Source organism: Rhipicephalus sanguineus, chromosome 1, assembly GCF_013339695.2.
Source record: "Rhipicephalus sanguineus isolate Rsan-2018 chromosome 1, BIME_Rsan_1.4, whole genome shotgun sequence".
Classification (NCBI taxonomy): domain Eukaryota; kingdom Metazoa; phylum Arthropoda; class Arachnida; order Ixodida; family Ixodidae; genus Rhipicephalus; species Rhipicephalus sanguineus.
The window spans coordinates 258,026,046-258,047,772 of NC_051176.1; the positions used below are offsets into that span (position 1 = coordinate 258,026,046).

General features: G+C 45.7%; 1 protein-coding gene across 1 annotated transcript in view; it reads right to left on the reverse strand.

The window, feature by feature from the left end:
• Positions 1–21,727, reverse strand: part of LOC119382528 (E3 ubiquitin-protein ligase lubel) — a 164,016-nt gene that overhangs the window by 95,850 nt on the left and 46,439 nt on the right. Inside the window, exons 2-4 of the mRNA XM_049412766.1 lie at positions 14,349–14,698; positions 10,009–10,168; positions 871–1,034 (exon numbers count right to left, since the gene is read on the reverse strand). Coding sequence (XP_049268723.1) covers positions 871–1,034; positions 10,009–10,168; positions 14,349–14,698 — 674 coding nt within the window. The remainder of the gene's footprint in view (positions 1–870; positions 1,035–10,008; positions 10,169–14,348; positions 14,699–21,727) is intronic.

Genomic DNA, 21,727 nt, shown 5'->3' on the forward strand with positions numbered 1-21,727 from the left:
ATGACTGCTGCTTGTCGTTAACTGCAGGACTTAAGCGACGAATGGCAGCCTAAAAAAGGAAACACCTTGAATCAAGTATTGATGCGTGATGAGGAAGAAAGAATTCCCGAAATGCATAATTTGGAATGTCTAACGTCTGATGAAACCTTTGGTTCTAGGTGTTGCAATTTGTACAGCTGGCGTTCACATCTGACGTTCACGGACGTAATAATCTGCCGCTAAGATTTCTGCGTGGGCAATCGTGCTCTAGTGCATTGGTCTTACGTTCTTAGGGCATATACACCGCGCATGACCTAGCGCTCCACGGCCACGTACTTGGTTGTATGCCTCAATGAATCCAAGACCATGTCGTTGAGGTGGATATCGGAAACATAAACTAGAACGCTGTGTAAAGACCCCGCGACCACGATGTTTTCGAATGAGCGACGAAGAAAACCAGTAGTGAGAGACTGCCTTCTCGCCCTTTGAGAAAAACACCGAGGCGCCGATGATGAATGTGAACGCCTATGTGCTGTCAGACGACGAGCTGGACACAAATACCGCACCTCTATAATCCATCAGATGCAAACAACGACGCCTTCGATAAGGCATAACTCCTTCTATCTAATGTTCTTCCCAATACGAGTTTCACTGTGCATAGAGGGAAAGGTGCATGACTATATACACCCTTAGTTTTGGCTTTGCGACTGCCCCGCGGAGGTAACCATAACAGCATTCGAGAGAGAAAGGGGCTGATATAAGACCCAGCAAATAAGATCAAGCAGGAGTGCTACAAGCGCGTTCGCACTTTTGCGTGCGAATGCTGAGCTTGTTGTTGAGTAGGGCAAGGTCAGTGTCAGCAAGAATCGCGGTCAGTCACGGGCCACTCACCATTCGATCGTTCCTGGCGCCAGCAACGCCCATGTGCGCCATCTCCCGGCGGTCTCGGCTGTGTTGTTGTGGCTGTTGCTGTTTTTGTTGAGGCGGCGGCGGCGGGAAGCCGATGCGTGGGGGCGGCCGCTGTGGAACCGCGGGCGGGTGCGGGTCCACGTTCACTGCAACAAACCGCGAATCACCGCTGAGATGACAGAACGCTGTCGAAGACACGGACGTGACTGCTGGCTATCCCTTCGGCCTTGTCGTGTACCCACGTCTTCTATATGATAACTCGATAAGAAATACTTTCGCCCAGTAAGCAAAGCATGCCATCTAAATTCGTGTCGCAGTTCATATTTTTTCCACTCGAGCGACTGCAGCAGGAACCCGTCGCCTTGTTTCCCTATCTTGTCAGCATGAAAATGGTTTGACAGCCATTTGACAGCCCCAAATGGAACATCAGCGCAGAGAACGGCTGGGATACGAGCTTGGGTAGCGCGGTGCGGGCAGGAAGCGAACCGGAGCGTCTCTTGATAACATCAGCATCGCTTGCAGGCAAATGACGACGCCGGCATCGAATACTATCTTAGAAATCAAAATGTCTTGATCCAAACTTAAATGCTCGATGAGAACAAGGTAACTAAAGTGGTACACTATCTGGGAATGTTTAATCTCCAAATCGGGGCTCTATAGTGGTCGTAACTTGTACACCTCACAGAACATGTCATATAGGTAGAGAGCGCGAATGCAACCTACCTTCTGTTTTTATTTGCACAACGCGTAAATCAGTTACGTTCGTTATACCGCGGTGAAATATATTAGACTTTGCGAGTCCTACAGGAGAGAACAAGATGCGGATACGTTTTTATTCCAATGAATAGACACGTCATGTTAAAATGATGCAAGCCATCCACACATATACATAACGGTAGCTATCAGGGGAGCCACCTTACGTGGCAATTGAGATTGTGGGGCCGGCTGCATGCGCGTCTTTAAGAAAAGAAGACAGTCGGCGGCCACAGCCGCTGAAGCCTGTAAATGGATTTCTGCAAAAGGTGTTGTGAGGCATGAAACGGAAAGCGTTAATAAAGGATCCTTTAGCAAGCTTACGGTTGGTCAGAACCTCTTAGAAAGTGGCTCCCCGATATTCAACACGCGAGAGCGCCGAATTGCCACGCTGCTTATTGGTTAGTATTCTGAGCATAAATTCAGGGCGTCTTTGTTAAGCAGACTGCACAAGCGTCACCGACGATAATCATGATTTTCATCATGTTCGTCGCCAAAGGCATCCATATGCGACGAATAGTCATCTGGCCAGCGTGACGTACTTCCCTGTTACTGTCCTGTTTCCCATCCATATTTCCCCACCCATGAGCCGGATAGCAAACATCCCTGCTTTTCCTTTTAATCTATCTATCTATCTATCTATCTATCTATCTATCTATCTATCTATCTATCTATCTATCTATCTATCTATCTATCTATCTATCTATCTATCTATCTATCTATCTATCTATCTATCTATCTATCTATCTATCTCCATCTTACTGCCCTATCTGCCCTATCTCGTGAAGTTAGCAAACGTTCGTTGACAATACGCTGGGCAGACCGGGAGCTGTTGTAATAATAGGTGAATGGACTATAAAGCGTATTTGGAGGGCTATATCCGCGTCCTAACCTATATTTTGCATTGTAAATAATACGGTGGACGCTTCGGCATTTTCAGATACCGGAGGGGTTTCTGTAAGTGTAGAGACAAGGCGGCACATCATATTGAAGACGTTTTCTTTACAAACAAGTCCGGTGAAACGTGTGTTGCTGGACCGTGTGCTGTGTTGCATGCCTCACAGAGAGAGAGAGCATTTGGATGCACGCCATTGAGGGTTTTTTTGTTACCTCTTACTTTTGTTTTTCTTTTGTATTTTTTCACCAAGTACATAAGCAGGGTATTTATATTTGTGTAAATAAGGTAAAAAACCTCTGTTGATAGCCAGCGCTGTGTCCCTCCTTGTATCGTACTGGTTTTCATTTAAGGTTTTTTTTTTCGTTTTTGTTTTTATGACGCTGCTCCTGCCCGAGGAATAGAAAAGCAGTTCGCCCAATAAATTATCCTTTTCTGTATTTCTCTGTCATTCATTACCTGTCGTTCACGTGTTACATGCGCCATCAGAAAGGTGCAGTCCTTATGCAGTCTGGTTCCAACAGGTTGCTTTGTTTTTTGTCGTTTTTTATTATTAAGTATAATCAAGAGGTTTTGTTTTGTTTTGCCCATCGTGCTTCATTGTCACTTTAGTCTGTAGACACGTCAGATGCTTGTAATTGAAGACAGGAAAACTAATTTAAAATTAAGTAATTGGTTTTGCGATAAAATATCATTATATAATTATCCGGCAGGCTGTAGTATTTGATCCTGGATCAAGTATGATCAGTTTGGTTAACGCGCACTTCTACCTAAGCACACAACCGTTTTTTGTTTTAGTTTTTTTTTCATTTCGCCTCCATCTAAATGCGACAGCCGCGGCCGATAATCAAACCCGTGCCCTCGTGCTTAGGAGCGCAATAGCATAGCCACTAATCCACCGCGGTGATTAAAAGCCGACCATGTATTCGTTAGTGAGATGTGAGAGCATCCAAAGGAAAGCTGAAGAAGCAACTCACGGATTTAATATTGTTTGAATAAGGTTACTCTAGTCATGCTAGTGAAAGATTAACCTTATTGGTTCGATAAGTATCATTGTCAAACCAAGCGAGAACTTGTTCGTTTCTTAAGCGTGCACTTTCGGTAACGAGGCCAGACAGAAAATTCCAGGGTGAGTATGCTGGAGAAAAAGAAATGTTCTGACCCTTAAAAGAAGACGCCTGACCTGTGATTGAAACAAAACAGCCAAGCTACAACGTGGAAAAAGTTAACGGCGCTTATAATAAGCGCGTGTATCACATTGTGCCTAAAAAAAGAAATTATGACGTATATGATACGTGCATTATGACAATGATGTGGACGGCCCTCAATCCTTTAAAAATGCGACTCTGCGACCAGCCTTGTCATTTTCGTTGATTTTGCAGACGTTGTAGCGTAAATTGGCATTACTGCTGCTATTAACAACGTAATAAAATTCCATAGTTACTATATCTGCTGACGTTAAGTTCGACTTTCCTGCGATCGCTGTCGTCACCACATTGTCGTCTCGTTGTTACATTAGGTGCTAGTGCCCCTTACAGTGGAAACAAGCTTGTTCAAACAAAGTAGCAGCACTGCTCGCTCCGTGCTGCCTACCTCGTCCCAACTATTCGCTAAGCGTGCTAGCTACAAAGCAACCGTTTGCTTCGAGCCAGCGCTGTGACACCGCGCCGGAGTATACGCTGACCCCCAGCAAGTAAATAAAGCTCGCTGAATGAATGCGCGCTAGCAGGTGGGTAAGACCAAGTGCTTGACTTACAGAACAGCGTACTAGTTTCAGTGAAGTGGCAGTTTGTGACACTTCTCTAATTGGGGCGGCCACCGACAGCTCGCTTATTCCAGGTGAGCAGGTCACAGCTGCCGATGTACTTGGCACCAAGCGCAGCCTCCCGTTCCCTCCTCAGCCCTGGAGCTACGCGCGGTCACAGCCGGCTGCGCTGTATTTCTGTCGAAGTTTCTTGGCACAGATTCAATTAAAGGCACGTTGCGAATCGCCTAGCGATCGCAGCGTCTGAACGCGCGCCCTAGCTCTCCCGCTCCCTCGCGGAAAGACGCCGATGAGGACTCCCTGCGTGGCGCTCGGAGTCTATAAACCCCGCGCTTTCCTGAGCTGCTGCGTCGGCGCGTACCAATTGCATTCGCCCTGATAAGTTGCCCACGCATCTGCCACATCGGGCGCGCGCTAAGTGGCGCGTCTGTGAGCGCATGACTGATTAAAGTTATTTTGACGCGCTGATCTCCGAGCTCAGACACGCTCTTCGCAGCGCCCGCTGGGCCGACGTTGACAAGCCGCTGGGCGGCGACGAGGTTTCACAGTACCGCGCTGCTTTTGTCGCGCTCTTCGCATCTTTCGATACTATCCCCAGTCACTCCGTTTTCTTTTTCGGCGATGGCTTTACTGAAGAGCAGGGGTTAGAATAACGGATACTTGGGAAGATTACAGGCCCTTTGCCATATGTCACCAACAAGGAGAGCGCTTATCAGAGCCTTTTGCAGCAGCTCCAATACATTACATTACTGAATGCCACTAATTCCCTTTAAGGGGCAAAGGTACATTTTATTTATTGAGAAGTGTCTATGTATGTAACAGTGAAAACTTATTGGATAGAGAAACGAAAGCTGCGGGCGAAATCCAGAAACGTTACCGCATCCAGATTTTGGTGCACGTTAATGAAACCCAGGTGATAAAATTAATTTGTAGTCCCCCACACACAATGTGACAATAAGCAGATTGTTGCTTTGGCGTGTAATCATTACCCCCCCCCCCCCCCAACCACCACCACAACTTACCTACCACATCTTCCTCTTTTTTTTTTCTTATTCGGATATCGATGACGAAACTGTGGCGTTTGAAAACACCATTCTTATAAGCAGTCATAATAAAATCGCGGGTGTTCACTTTCACACAGGGTGAGCTGCGTAACGTTGCTGATTAAAGGAAAAAGGATACTGACAATGAGAACGAAATGTAGCAGCTGTATCACAGGCCTGGTGACAGCGCTCCGCAAAATTATACCGCGAATGCTCGGTCAAAATGAATGGAAAGAAGGTCAAGTGCAGAAGAATCCACTTTTTCTTTTCAGTGCAGCGGAAGCCCACACCTCAATTATTTATCAGCTCTTCTGAAGCTAACATTTCTTCTTTCTGAATGAGTGAACGGAAGTAACGCAAGAGACCACCGGCACTTAAAGTTCAACAATGGATCATGTAGAAACGAACGAAATTAGCTTACCCGCACTGCAGTGGCGAAGCAGTGAAGGTCTTAAAAACAAAAAAAAAAGTTCCTTAGTCCGATTGCTTCTGAACTTGTATGTTATCCTTCGTCCAGGCGTTTTGCTGTGATCTTATGTGCTTAAGCGATTACGCGTTTGAAGCGTGTAATCCATGCAATCACTTAATTACTAATTGAATGCGCGGTTCATCGCGTCCCGCTAATTTTACGACGATCCAAGGGTCATTGCACTGCAACACTTCGAGCCCTAGCTCGGATCCGAACCATGCTCATCTATAAACGTGTATGCATGTACGGACCTTTGCTTTGCGCTCTTTCGAACACGAACAGAGTGTTACCATCATATCGCTCACTCAGTTTCTGCCCTGTCGGAGACGCACAGGCCTTGTGTCGAATCATGGCTCGAGCGATATTCCTTGCTCTGTCACTGTTGGATCAATTTATTACTGAGATTTATGATATCCCCCCAATAGACTCCGCCAACTTGCTTATATACGAAAGGGAAAACAATGAAAAAGCTATTCGCTTTTGGGAGCGACCGAGCTGTATCTGAGGAAAATTGCACACATTACGTCATATAAAAACGTTCAACAAATGAGAACGCGTATATATCAATTACAACGCACTGACATCATATCATAATAATTAATAATTGTTCTGGTTTTACGTCCCAAAAGCACGATATGATTATGAGAGACGCCGTAGCGGAGGGATCCGGAAAATTTCGACCACCTGGGGTGCATTAACGTGCACCTAAATGTGAGTACACGGGCCTCTAGCATTTTGCCTGCAACGAAACGCAGCTACCGCGGCCGGCATTCGATCCCGCGACATCCGGGTCAGCAGTCGAGCACCATAACCACTAGACACCGCTTCTGTTTATTGACGTCATACTAATATGTGTATATATATGGACTGCTCAGTCATCGACATTCACGCTGACAATGTTTGACGTTTATTATTCAACTAACGAGCAACCTGGCCGCACGAACAAAGCAATTTGCCTTTTAACTGACGCACCTGACGCTATAAACGCTCTCATCGCCATGCTGTGGTCCTTACCAGTGATCTTCTGCCCTACTTAAGCTACCAAGTCACTTTCGTTATTGAAATTCAACATTATGCTGTAAACTGAAAACCGCACTGCTGAGCAATTCCGAGAAGCTTCATCATTCCCGAATCGCGCCGACTGATCACTAATTTCCCAGACCGTCGAGCTTCAGGTACTTTGTACTTGGTCCTTAAAGCCGTCCTGAAATTCTTTTCCAACAAAAAGACTCGAATGAATAGAATGTATAGAGATAGAACTAGCAATATTTGTTCCTCCGTGTTCCTCAGTTCCTCAGTAGGTTAAGTTGTAGAAATTATTTTGATAAAACTCTCCATAAAACATACTATCTCCTAAATTGTTTTGTTTTGCATGTGTGGCGCGTAGGCTGTAAAATAAAATCCTGAACTTGGCAAAAACGCTACATTGGCCTATGTTGAGACGTCTGTAATTTGTAGTTTGTTTTGCCGTACACAGGCAAAACGAAAAATTCAGGTGATAGTACGTTTTATGGAGAGTTTTATCAAAATAATTTCTGCATTTGATCAATAATTGTATTTTGTAAAAAAATTCCCGAAAATACGAGAATTTACTCAACTTTACCTACGCGCTAAGGAGTAAAAAATATAAAGCTACTATAACGAACTGTCCTATAATGAAATAACGATGCTCGAAAAACGCAAAAACGCAAGTGTTGAAAGAATGTCTGGAACGGTCAATTTATAGCGAATTTTGTTTTCGTACCTGGTTTTGCAACATTTCGTGAAGTTCAAATGGCGCTCACGTGCCCAAAAAATTTTTGCCGCTCAAATTATTTTTGGGAAAATACTGTAGAACTAATGTTTATATGTGTGTGATTTTCTCAGATTATTTTAGAGAAACTGATTTTTTTCGAGAGCCTCGACTGGGACAGCTGGCGTGGAATGACCCAGTTAGAAGGTTCTCCCTGCAATACTCTAGCGCTGGTTATCAACTTTGTTTTCAAAATGAAATTTGCTTCTTTCTATCAACAACTGCGGATATACGCTCCTATAGTTACCCAATTTTTTTGCGAACGAGGCTGACCTTGAACACCTTCACATAAATATTCGCACATTTTGCTGCAGTTATGCAGGTTAAAGGGGGAAAATTGTATATGCGGGCAAATATTTGTTTTTGCCCGAAACAAAGCGTTTAAGCATTTCTTTATGAATACGAAATTTGAGCATGTGTGTTGTTAGTAGAAGCAGACCGTCACAATTACTGTAAATTTATTGAGAGCTAAGTGACGTTTTCTTTGTCGAGAGCTTTGATGATGAAATCTCATTTTGCGTTTAATGTCACACTGAGGTAAATGGCTTTATGATGTGCCACAGAGTTAGAAGCCCTCGCATGTAACTCTACAGGTAACTTCATAGGCCACTAATAGCGCTGGGGTCCGGCACATTTGTGCACAGTATTTTCGCTAAATCAGTGTTTCAGGTAAAATCGTTGTTTGGGCTAGAACTTTCATGTGAAATATAAAGAGGATCTTTATAACGTTGTTACTGTGGCTTCCTGTAGCGAGGATGCACTGATTCAAATTTCTGACCATAGAGTAACGGCACAAGTAACCTGCGTTGCTTTTTTTTTTCTATAACAGTAATGGTAACGCGCTACCTTTTTTTTTTTTTTTTGAAGGTAACGTAGGGCGGTAACGTGTTCTTTTTTTTTGTTAGAGCAACCAGTAATTTATTCAGTTACTGTTTTTCGATAACGCCTACAACACTGGACCGTATATCTCAGCAAATATTTGTAGCCAAAGCTCTGCTCTCTTTTTATTGTGCTGTCTGAATCTAAAAAAAAAAGCTGGTTCCACACCTAAGCACATAACAAACGGGCGTGATTAAAAGCCGACGAAGTGCTTAGCACCGGCGCGGACGCAACAGAGGTTTTATTGGTGCCTTGGGGGAAGGGATGCTTAATAGAAAGCTGGCAACGCCACGTTCTGCGTTCACCTTCCGTCTTTTTTTTGCAAGGTGTTTATGCAATCGGGAAACAAACTCAAGCCACATAAACGCAAGCGTTAATTTTCGCGCCTCGTTGTATAAATTACTGAGAACATCTCTGCTGCAGCCATCTATACTCTTTCACTGCTTGCATGCCTCGTTAATTTATACATCCTTTTGCGCAACTCTCATTCTGTTGCAGTGACACTTTCCAGCAGCAGAGCCTTTTATTAATCTTCTTTTGAACAGGTGAAAATGCGCCGCCATCATGGCAACATCAAAGCTGTTTTCTCTTTTGAAATGGCTGACTAAAGCCTTGGCGTATTAAAGTTCGAAGTTCTCAAAAATATTACGTAACTATAAGCCCAACACTCATTAATGCGTACTTAAAGACGCCCCCGAAGAAAACTTTGCATGAGGAACTACAGCAAATAATGAAAAATTCGTGTTCACGACTTTTTCATCTCTTCGAGCTTCCATCTCACGCTGAACTTCTGCCCTTTTTTTTTTTGATTTACAGCAAATAATGCGAGACGGCCTAGCGAGTTCCCCCCGGTGGTCGAAATTTCCGGAGCCCTCCACTACGGCGTCCCTCATAATTATACCGTGGTTTTGTGGCGTTAAACCCCAACAATTATTATTATTATTATTATTATTATTATTATTATTATTATTATTATTATTATATTATTATTATTATTATTATTATTATTATTATTATTATTAGCTTGAGCGAGGCCCTAGTTACGTGGTCGTTTTCATCTGTTTTCCTTTGATCTTCCTTCCTGACCGTTGGCCTAGGCGAACACTGTGTGCATCAAGAGTTAACATCAAGCGAGTACAGCTTGCGGGACCAGTTGATCCTTTCCAGCCTCTTCATATCTCTCTGCCTGTCTTACTTGTGTCTAAAACGATGTACGCCACATTTTTCCACTTATCACAACGAGAATAATACGTGCATTATCAAAGCGACCGCGCGTCCACCTGACTGTGACCGTATTGTTTCCCAGAGCCCTCCAAGCGAACACGGCTCTCCATGCATGCCACGTACTCTTCGCCTTTCGTTATTCCACAGACTGCGTTACAACAGCTTTGATCTGTACAGAATTAAAGAAGGAACCAATACTTGTCACTGTCGATACATTGAGTAACTAAGACAAAATCTCGTTGCACCGCCACGCTCTTTCTCCGTGCTCTTTACCCACGCCTCATTGGCCTAGTGGCTTACCGTAATTGAGCGGAACGTGATCACGATGGTATCGCGGCGACGGTGGCATGCCTTCGTCCTCCGGTGGAACGGGGGGCAACGGCCGGCTCGCCATGAAACGCTTGATGCTGCCGAACTTGTCAGTCCACGAGAACTCTTTCTTGGGCAACGCTGGGTGCCTCTGAAAACAGCAGAATATTCCAGAATAATTGATGCGATTTTTTTTAGTGCGTAGATCAAACGCGCACGTTGGAATTCATGCGAAGCGAAGCTTTAGAACAGCGATTAACTGGAATTCTATTCAAAGCTAACGGCGATTCCGCACAACTGTGCTTACTTTCACTGAATGCAACGGGAAACCTCACGCAATGTTTAACGTTTATGTACAACAAAGGCCACAACGTTAATCTAATGCAATTTTTCATGTTTATGCATTATACCGCACCCACAAGCTATACCAGAATACCTATGGACACTATACGCTTATGTTGTAAGTAGGCGGTCTTTTTTTTCTTTTACAGTGCGCAACACAGAGGTTTTTGCCACACAAAATACGGGAAAGTAGAAAATCTGCAATAGTGGCTTTCAGTTCATCGTTGCAAAGGAAGCACGGTGTACCTATATGCTTAAAATAGCAGGCGAAAACATCCCAGCAAGTTTCGCATTGTCGCCGCGTGAACCCTAAAGCTACGGAGTATAGCATACATAAAACGAATAACCAGCGTTCAAGCGACGAATTTCATTCGGCTGCGGTCTGCAAAATCCCGGCCTTATAAATGTTGACGCCGGCCGCCCAACTAGCCTTCAGAAATTTTTGGCTAAGAGCACCACCTATGCACGTCCGTCGCGCTGCTTCAATGTGATCAGAAAGCGTACTATCGTGAGCAATATGAGCTCGAACACGCGAGCGCGTGGCGAATATCCTCAAAACCGAGATAGCGTGTTACGTGGATGGCGCTGCCGCAATCGGAGGGGAAAGGAGGGGCGCTCTTCCGCTGATTGTTGGCACACCCGCTTCGCTAGCGTTGCTGCGTAACGGCAGGTGAGTGTCTGCCATCGGCCGCTTGCAACGAAAACGCAGGAAAAAGATTGCACGAAAAACAAAATAATAAATAAAAGAGGCGTGTCGAAAGGCTCAGCCAGCACCACTATAGATATAATACAAGCATGGCCTGTGCATCGCGTCAGTCTACGTCACAGCCGATATCTCAGCAGCTACATAGCCTGATCGGTCATTGCGTGTGGCTGTGCGCGTTGATGTGAATTCATATCACCGCTAGCAGTTACTGACAAGCTATAAGCTGCCGTTTTTGCAGCAACGATATTGAGGCGGGAGTGTCAACAGCTAGCAGAAGCGCGGCGCCCTTTCCACTTTGTTTCCGACAGTGGCCGCTGCGAATCAGCCGATGTAGGGTTCGAGGCTATTCGCCACGCGCTCGCGCGTTCGAGCTCATATTGCTCACGATAGTAGATGCATTTTATAATCTACACAATGATCACAGTAGCAGCCTACGGTATTGAATGTGAAGCATTTCTTACCAAACCCCAGCCACCTTGAGCGTTTCTATCTGCGTATCCATCTAGCCGTGTACGTCTGGGTTCTCTCGTGATCGCCTCACCAGCTTGGTGTAGACCAAAATTGGCATGGGACGGTAAAAGGGTTTGACGAATATGACTGTCTGGTCATAACATGAATAACGCGAAAATCCTGTCGCGTATGACGTCAAACCCTTTTCTCCAGACACGTGTGGCACATACCCGTATACCACGGGCCACGGTATAAGCGGCTTTGAGCCACAGGTGATTGACAGTTTATATCTTCCCAGGAACGGCGAGAACACACATTCGTAATTTAAATGCGAGAGTCTAAAGAAAGACGGACATCGGCAGCTCTGACCCGACGAATGCAAAGAATAAAAAACAGGATCCCAGCAGGAATCGAACCCAAGCATTCTGCGTGGCAGTCAGGTATTCTACCACGGAGCCACGCCACGTTTTGAAACTGCTTTGGAAAAAGACCCTATGCAGGCGTAATGTCGGTGCAACGTCAGTTGTGCTTGCAGTGCTGGCTATCTAATTTTAGACCAAAGCAATATAAAGAATACATATGTTCTCCTATGATACAGGCGCCATGCTGGATTAACGGTAATTGTGGTTCCAGTGTTGGCTCCGCTTAATAAACATCATACTTGTATTCCTATGATTCAGGAAGCTATATTCAAGCGTTACTCGACCCTGGTGTGATATTCACATCATCGCATCGTAAAATGCACTTCGTTTCCACAATACTGACGTCTGTGCTAGAAAGTGAGTGCTGACGTTACGTCAGTCCATAAGTTAGCCTTTAAACGCCAGTGTAGTCGACGTGCCTGGTAAAGCCACGATGTGCACACAGCTACTACGCTGACAAAAACACGTCGATGCACCTCGTAACGCTTGGCTGAAAGCCAAAAAATGCAGCATAGACAACTACTCGCTCATTGCTACACATGAAACCGATTCCCACAAGGCGTGGGATCTGCCAATTTTTTACTTATTGTTTGATAAAATCCAGATAACCGTTCTGTGGCTGATACCTTTAAGCCTTTTTATTGCAGTTGTTCGCTGAAAGCAGGCAAAAGAAAGAAAGAATGAAAGTCCTGCCAAACGAGTAGTCCGTCTAACACGTGTAGCCCCGGTTCTGGCAATTACTTCGTATGAAAGTGAAAAATTTTATTATGGCACCTCTGCTCGAAAGAATGAAACGTGATTGCGAATTCCAAGCTACGCATTCCTCATGGGAGGTGCAAGCTGTATCACAGCGCTTTCATAAAAACGAGGTCCAGGTGGCGGCTTCTTATAGGAGGACTTGACATCACATCTGAAATGCTGAATAAGCTCGTGGAACGGGGTTTATTGACAAGTAGCACCTTAGAACGAGGTTTATGGACGTTGAAGGCGAGCGGCGAGAACCGACACAAGAATCACACAGCTAGCGCCAACAGCTCGCGCTCGGCTCTTTTAGCTAAGGTTCGGAAAATTGCCGTGCTGGGAATAGAAGTCCAAATACGGCATCACCAATCGCGTGAGCGCCTGCTTCGCAAACCGCATAGTATGTGGTAGCCTGTTGGCTGAGTATAGCGTTTAAGCTTAATACGTCACACGACCCGTGACGAATGCAGTTTGAAGGAATCTCGATGCCAGACATATTAGCGAAGGCGGTCAGCCAATGGCGAAGAGTACTTACGACCAAAAAGATTTGTGAATAAGGCCCCTCACAGAACTTTCTCTTTTGTTCGTCAATGGCCAGCTAGTGATAAGACCGGCATAAAGATTGGCAGAAGTTTTCTCTTACGGACAACTATAGCGTTAGTGCTTTTTGTAAGCACGGGCCACGTTTATTTACATAAATGGGACGGAATTCTGAAATGATCACTTCCGGCAACACTGTCAGTTTCGCGAGATTTCACGAGATCTATAGCACTGGACGCATTCGGCCGTTGACGGGTCACAGCGGTTTGGCATAGTGCCAACCGTGCTAAGACGGCGGGCAAAAATAGTTGTCGATCGTAAAAACAGCGACGCACCTCGCGTCTACCTTGTGAAATGTGGCGAAAATGACAGGGTTGCCGTAAGTAATCGTCTCAGCACACGGCCCCTGTATCACTGTCGCAGCATCGTTCATTCATTTCTGCAGTGCTTGTCATTTGTACACTACTTTCTCTGTTGTCTTTTCTTTTTTCATAAATGTACTTAAGAAGGCGTTGGCGCCTATGTGTGGCGCCGGCTACTCCTCTGCCATTACGTAGGTAATAGTTGCCGTCGTAAAGCTGTCAACAACCTCAAAGCTAGGCAAATGAACACATGGACGAACATTTGCATACCCAGTCTCAGTGCTGCAAAATGAATGTTCACGCAACAGGAGAGTTCACACAAACGTTAAAGGCATTCACACAACCAAAATGTCCTCACGTAACGTAAGAGTTCACCAAGGACTTCACACAGAAAATATTGGGCACTTGCACGTTGCCTCTTAATTGCCGCACTCTAAGTGCCACAGCCATGTTCGCAGAAACAAATGCTGCATAAACACAAAAATACGAGAAACATGTCTCTAGTATATAACCATTGTACACACGCCCCTCTCTAATTGCCTAGGCACTTGAGCGTAAATAAATAAACAAATAAATAAATACATAGTAAATAAATAAATAAATAAATAAATATTCACTATTTTGTGTCATTTACGCAATGCATTATGCAAAGCCTGCGCCCAACCTGCACACATTGACAACACAGTGCAAACGATTCTGGCGCCATGCAGCGTCACGTATCCGACATCGCCGGCGACTCTGCACGCTGAGCTCACTACATTACCTCACCTCGTGATCATCGGCAGGATGGCTGGCAGCGGGGCCGCGGCCGAAAGCGCTGAACAGCGACTTCTTCTTCCTGGGCGGCGGCACCGGCATGTGCGAAGGGTCGCCTTCGACACGCTGCTGCGCCGAGGGCGGCGGCTTGACGGTAGCCGGGCGTCCGCTGGCCACGCTGTCCACAGCACGGCGCAGGTGGCTCTTGCGACGTGGGTGCCGGTGGTACATGTCGTCGCACGACAGGCAGAACACCTGCCGGTTGCACTTGTCGCAGCGCACCGAGGGTCTCGTGCATCCACACAGGTCGCAGTGCGAGCCGTCCCGGGCGCTGGGGCCGGCCGTGCCGACGCCATTGGGCGCTGCAACACCGCGCCAAACCAATGGGTCAGCGAAAGTCTTACAGGCACACCGAGACCCTCCCTATTCAGGCCCTACGACTGCGCCACTTATAAGTGCGTCAAATGTGGAAAGGCATCATAAAAAATTTGCGACCATTACACAGTGGTTAACTTGAATATCTCGACCCTCGAACGTTTTCGCGATGCCCTTAAGTTGTACCGAAAAGTTGGTTGGTGACCAACTCTGCATTCGTAACCTACCTCTTCGTCTCACCCTCTCTATTTCCCTTTTGACACGTATATTGTTAAAGAATATTTCCAAGGCGTTTCTCTCTCTTTTTTTTTCTTTTTTTCATACGTGCAACATTTTAAGTGAGATGCATGCACTCGGCAAGCAAATTGAGCTTCTTTGGCTCAAGGTCATTCAGAAGTGTGGACCCATTTTTTGTACTTTTTTCGCACTAGAAATGACTTTGGGAATTAAAAGCGCGACGCAATGTTGTAATAAAAAAATAAAAAACAAGCGCCGCACCTATCGCCTAACCTAATGCATTCCCCAACCTAACCCCTGTTCGTAAGCTTTGGTAACATTGAAATTTTAAAGCAATTAGTAACGCCCCTGCAGTCTTGTCGTCCACAGTATATTACAAGAAATCATTTAGAAATGGCGTAAAACGATAAAAGATTCCGAGTCTGAAACTCCATCCCCTCCTCTCGTAGAGCAACAGGTGATCGGGCGCATGTGTGCCAGGTGTCTTGAAGTCAGATTGGAGCAAGGTCGATTTTAATTAATTAGTTGAATCTTAGTTCTTGATCTTAAATTTCAAATTAGTCATTTGTCTCGAAGTGCAATGGATGGTTCACTTAAGTCGTCATATGCGGTACAAGTTAGCCATCATTTCCTTCTTTATTTATTTTGATGAAGCAGGGTCGCCCACGGCGCTCGTGAAATTGCTACGAACAGACAATGCCCTCAGCGCACCGTCAGCCTCGCTACCTCGCTAGCCTGAAATGCGTCGGGGCTCCCTGGGGTGTTCGCTTTGCCATTTCACCATGGTATAGTGTAAGCATGAATCAGTGCGAAGGAGCACAGAAACGTGGCTCCCTCCTGGCTGCTTGTCAAGCATAGGGCATCGCTGTCAGCGCTGCGGTAACACTCGACGAGCATTGGGCCGTGGCCGCCTTATCCCTTTCGTATGGCGTAGACGTCCAGAGCGGACAGGGAGGCGACCTACAGGAGCGGCTCAGCGCCCTCCTCGCCACCCTGTCATGCGTCACTCATGGGGCGGCTAATTGGGTCCGCCGCTGCGGACAGCCAGCTTCGCGGAAACCTAATTACCCGACTCGTGGCAATCTGGAGAAATCGCGGAAGGAGAAAAAAGCAACAGAGGTAATTGGCGCCAGATGTCAGGTCGCGACTTCACCCGGCGCTCTTATGGGCGATCCAGCCTTAGGAGTCATTTCGTCAGGGAGAGCGCTCGAGGATTGACCGAAGACGAGCGACCATTCGCCTCGTGTTTTCTCTTGGATAAATGGGATAACGGCGAGCCGCCGCCGCCGCCGCCGCCTTGACTAGATACAAAGAGCTGACTTCGCTGAATGCAACTACAGGAACAAGAGGCGTAGTTAAGAGGCCAGGCATATATTTCTCTTCCACCTTCAAAGCATATATTATTTTCCTTGAGAACACGTACTAGGGAAACATGTCGTGTGCAAGTTGGAAATCCGTCCCGTTGTGGTTAAGGTGCTACACTGCTGGGAACATCCCAACTCTATTTGTATTTTGAGGTATAAATTTTAAAATATATAGCCGTAACAATACATGGCAGCTTTTTGGAACAAACAAGCAATACATAGAAATCCGAGCATGTTAAAGGCATGCATAAGAACCAGAAGAATTTGAGCTGTGTTGGTAAGTTGGCCTTATACAGTACCAAAAAATATATATGCAGCGAGAGAGGGTTTGATGAGCCAGAAAAGACGCAATAAAAAAAGACAGGCGGTGACGCTACCTTCGAGTTCGAAATTGACGGCATCCGATGTCGGGCCTAATGTGCTTTTGATTTTGTCTCTCTTTTTTTTTTGTGGAGTAAAGTAACGGTACAGTCTAGCTTGTTATGGGAAAACAATTTCTCGTTACCTAAAGACGGAAACGAAGATGTAATAACTTGTTGCTGGTTCGTGTGCTGGTGCTGTATCCCGGATTGTGACCTCATTTGAAACATAATGCCCGGATGACTTTCACTTCCCGCAGCGATAGGAAAACGTAAGACATATTAGCGCAAACGAGCTCGTAAGTTGGCGGAAAAGGAGAAAGAGAGAGAGAGAGGAAATGCATGGAGAAGAGGGAGGGAGGTCCTCTCGGGATGGAACATGTGTACCTGTCTATTACGCGTATAGTTTATCACTAATACCAATCGATTTTAGAAACAACAGCAATGTCCGCGTCGCTTTTCTGGCCCGCGGTCGTACGGAGAGAATCAAAGAAGGGCACGAGGGTAGATAAAAGGGTGAAAAGAGAGATACAATGTAAAGGAGGGAGCACTAAGAGCGCCTACACTTGGGGGTGCATACAAAATCCACAAGCGGTCGCAGACACCTCTCGGCTTTAAGTATAAACAATCAACGCCTTCGCAGCCTGCCGTGCCATCGACGCATACAGGCATATTCCGAGAATCTCGGCCTCTGAAAATAGCCCCGTATCCAACCGGCTTAGTGCGTAGTACAGTCGGCTTAGTGCTAGTATCGCTGGGTGTCGTAACAAGCGCAATAGCACGGGTCTGGGTGTTCAATGGCCTCTTCGATCCCGCAATATTCGCATGTAGGTGTATCAGTCGTTCCGATGTGAAACGAGTCAAACCCCATTCAAAGGCGGTCAAACAACGTGGCATTGGAGCAGAAAAACCGCAGATAATACGCCGTGGTATCTTGCTCTGCGTGTTCGTCCGTCGTTTTTTTTTTTTTTTTGCGCTGTTACTTTACGATCTTGAACAACCAGCTGGCCCGATTTACCGCCACCGCCTGTCCTCGTTTTTGACGCAGTTATAACCCTACTGTAGATTAACCTCGGTTTTCATGCTATTTTGTTATTGTCCTTGCTCTCCACTTTTCCGCCACCAATCCTCCAGCCGCCTTTTACTGATCTCTATCACGGACACGTTAATCTTTCCCTTGCTGACCCTAAAATCCAGGGCTTCGTTTAGGCTAGCGCCCAAATATACACACGGGTGGATACGTTGACAGTCAATTAAAACATACTCCCTAGCTTTCCCCCAGCAAGTACATGTGTCTCCTTTACTGAACCTTGCGTTATAACTAAGTGTTCTAAGACAACCGGACATCCCCTCAAACCATGGGCGTCGGCAGGAGGGTGAAAAGGAGGCACTTGCCCCCCCCCCCCCTTTCCCCCCAATTCCCACCAGCACCTCCCCCCCAAGCTCCACCAGCGCTCCATATCCCCTTGGCTATCAGCAAATAATACGATATCGTCAAGACAGCAGATGGCAGCGCCGACCTTCGGCAGAAGAGATCAGTGCTTTTCAATGATACTTCGCGGAAATTCTTGGGAAGCATGGGGTCTTAGTGCAGAGGCGATGCTGGGCTAAAAAAATCGATAGAGTGAAAAAAGAGCTCATGTTTTAAAATAGTTTAAAAACATGGAGGCGAGTATATTGAGGACGAGAGCCTTAGCTGGCTTTTTAACTTGTTTATTTTTTGCTTTCTACTTACAGTATGAAATACGCGTTGTTATAGTTGCTTTACACCTGTAAAAAATGCGCTCGCAGTAGAATTTTTTTTCCCATTCATCCGGCATATTAAAACAGGAGCCGCATTGCAAATTTCAGTATAGCCGCCACTGCGCTACAGAATTTACCGCGAACGACGTAATTGCGTCCAGCCTTAAGCTGCCGCATCAGATTCCGCGATCCGCAACCGCACAAGACACAGGTTAACCTCTCAAGATACATTTTGACTACTTTAATAGTGTCAGATTTTTCAGTACTTGCATTAGCATCACCCTTTCTCGGTGCAACAAAGATCGACTTCGGATGTAGTTAGTCGATACGAAGTTTACTGCCACTAGCTGCTTTACGGCAGTAACTTCAATATTTCATAGTGTTACGTTGTGGAAATAACGCGGGTATCACGGTTAATGATGTGCTCACAAGCTATTTATACATCAAGCAATGACATAAAACAAGATGACTGCGGAAAACGGTCCCAGCTCGACACCTAAAGTCGTCCTGTTTTGTTCACTATCGACTTCGTCGTCTTTGGCGGCACTCTTGGTAGCTCCGTAACAATATATGTTTGTAAATAGGGATCTTAGTAAAACTGTTCTGTTGGGCCAAGGCACAAAGATGCGAATTTTAACAGCGTTAAGTTCTCGTAGAGTTCTTGCGTCGGCTTACGTGTGATATGAGCTGAGAACGGCGTTTTGTTTGATTCTTTTTTATAGTCCAGAATTAGAAGTGAAACTGTTAGAGGAGGGGAAGTTAGAACGAAGGTAAATTTACGCACGCCAACCTTTCGCATCAACAAGGGAAGCCAGAGTCAGTCCGAAACCAGGAGCACAATTTATCTCCCTTGTTTCGTGTTGGCATGGGATAAACAAAGCGCGAGGCGACTGTTTGACTTTCCAATTTCCTTGCCCATGTCGTCCTTGCGAGACTGGAGCTGAATCAAGAGATGTTTTGTGTTCGTTTTTTTTCTTTTTCCTTTCGGGGCGTCCCTGTGACCCCTGAATTCATTCGCATGATATTTGCGAGTGCCTACTGTGCTTATAAGAACCTTTCTACATAACGTCAACAACTTCAACAATTGAGATACGCTGAACAAAGCAGTGAAAGTAAGCTTTTTTTTTCTTTCTCTTTTTCGGTCTTCAGGACGAAATCTGAATACAAGCAACCCCTTGTGTTGCTCATGTGTGGTACATTCTGTATAAGGCACGCACACTAGTTTCGAAACTTCCGTTCTTCGTAATATAAACCGGCATATGCTTAAAGTAAACATGGAAACCAGATCCTGTTAACAAGGAACTGACCTCCATTGAACATCGCAGCACTGAAGCGCAGGGTCATAGCAACATTTTCTACTTGTTGCCTCAGAAGCGTGATACCCTACTTTGTAAACGAGTCTGAACAGAGGCAGGTTACACTGCCGCGCAAAATTGCAATCACTGCTGTCATCACTTCCACGCGCCCTCGATAGCCTGTACAAACACTGCGTCTAAAAAATTCCCGCATTGCACGAAATGGCACTACGGTCCTTACCGCGGGAGAACCGGCGTCCGCGCTTGCACACATCGCCGGAGGGCAGCGACGACTTGCAGAGTTCCCCTACCTCCGACCCCTCCTAAACTTCAAGGTTCCTATCCACCACAGCTGTCACGCTTTCTTTTGTTCTATGCGTTTTTGCTAAACATTCTGTTGGTCCCCCCCCCCCCTTTTTTTTCGATAGTCTAACTTGTCAAGTAGCATGAACATGTGCTTGGATCGAGGTGTTCATTGTGAAGGACGCACCAGAGCTCACTCTGGTTACTGCCAATACTACCAAATGTTTCTTCCGCATAGCTTACTATGGTCGAGGCTTGAGCTAGTTGGTTCATGGTTAAGCAGGGGAGAAAACAGCGCAATATTGAGACAGGACACAAGACGAAGAAGGCACGACAACAGCGCTGTTGTCGTGCCTTCTTCGCCTTGTGTCCTGTCTCAATTTTGCGCTGTTTTCTCCCCTGTTTATCCCGCATAGCACTGTCTCATGAGCAAACGCCGAAAAGCAATATCGTTTGGCAGCTGTATCCTGTCTGTATGCAGTGCGCTACCAGCCGCTTTTAGTCCTAAACGTTTATTGCGATTGCCATTGGGGTGCCTTGGGAAAGAAACAATAGTCTGACCATGGCAATGCTAACGTCACATCCTCATAAGTGCCACGCAGCTCTAGCAGCGCTCGCCGAAGCCGACAGATGCCTACAATATGGCGGACCAGCGATTGTTCTTACTAAGAACGAAAAGTAGTAAACCTAAGCAAATATAGAGAAACTATTTTATTTCGTAGAAGCATACCAGCAATATGAGGACCTTAAGTATAGGAGATATGTGCTGACGTCATATAGGTGGTCATTTTGTTATAGAGCCAGGACGCTGAAAATCAATGTTTACCTCGGTGAAACAGTGAAAGTGAAGGAAAGAGAGAGGGTAAGCAGCGATTCTCCGGCATTACACTGACTGTCGCGGTCACTGCTTCGCATTTCAGGCGACACACGTAATTTTAGGGGCAAAGTTCCTTAAGACCTAGCCTTGACCGCCGTCTGCGTCTGTTACGGTTCACGAAACCAAAACCGGAACTGAAAAAAAAAATATCTGTGAAAAAAATAAATACACGAGAGGGCGCATCAAAAATCGAAAAAAAAAACACATCTGTGAAAAAAATACACGAGAGGGTGCACCGAGAACCGAACATAAATCGAAACTGAATAAAAAAAATAAAACATCTGCGAAAAAAAATACACGATAGGACGCCCTCTCACAACGGAGAACACGCTGCAATAAAACTATCGAACGGAACCGTCGTCATGACAGTATACCTGGTTCCGAATCTCTCCCGAGGCAACGTAGAAAAGTACATCGATCTAGCAATGAGCGATTATGAAACAAGGTACAAGAACAACCCCTTCGTGCTAGTCGGTGACTTTCACATTGACATCACCGGCAACGACTGGCTTGTGCAGTATATGACGTCTCGATACGCTCTACGATGCATTTCGTATGACTGTAAACAGCCAACAACCATTAGGGGGACGTGCATAGACCTTGTCATTGCCAACTTTAAGTTAGATCCGATCGAAGAACCATTGACTCGACATTTCACAGATCATAAAGCGGTGATAATGAAAGGAAAACGGAATCCAGAACTCAACACGACATACTAATTATGACCAATAAAATGTATACACTCTACACACGTGTTGTCACTCATTTGCATGATGAAGAGTGGGCAATGTCACGGGAGATTCACGGTTACCGAACAATCCCAGCGTCGCCCCACTCT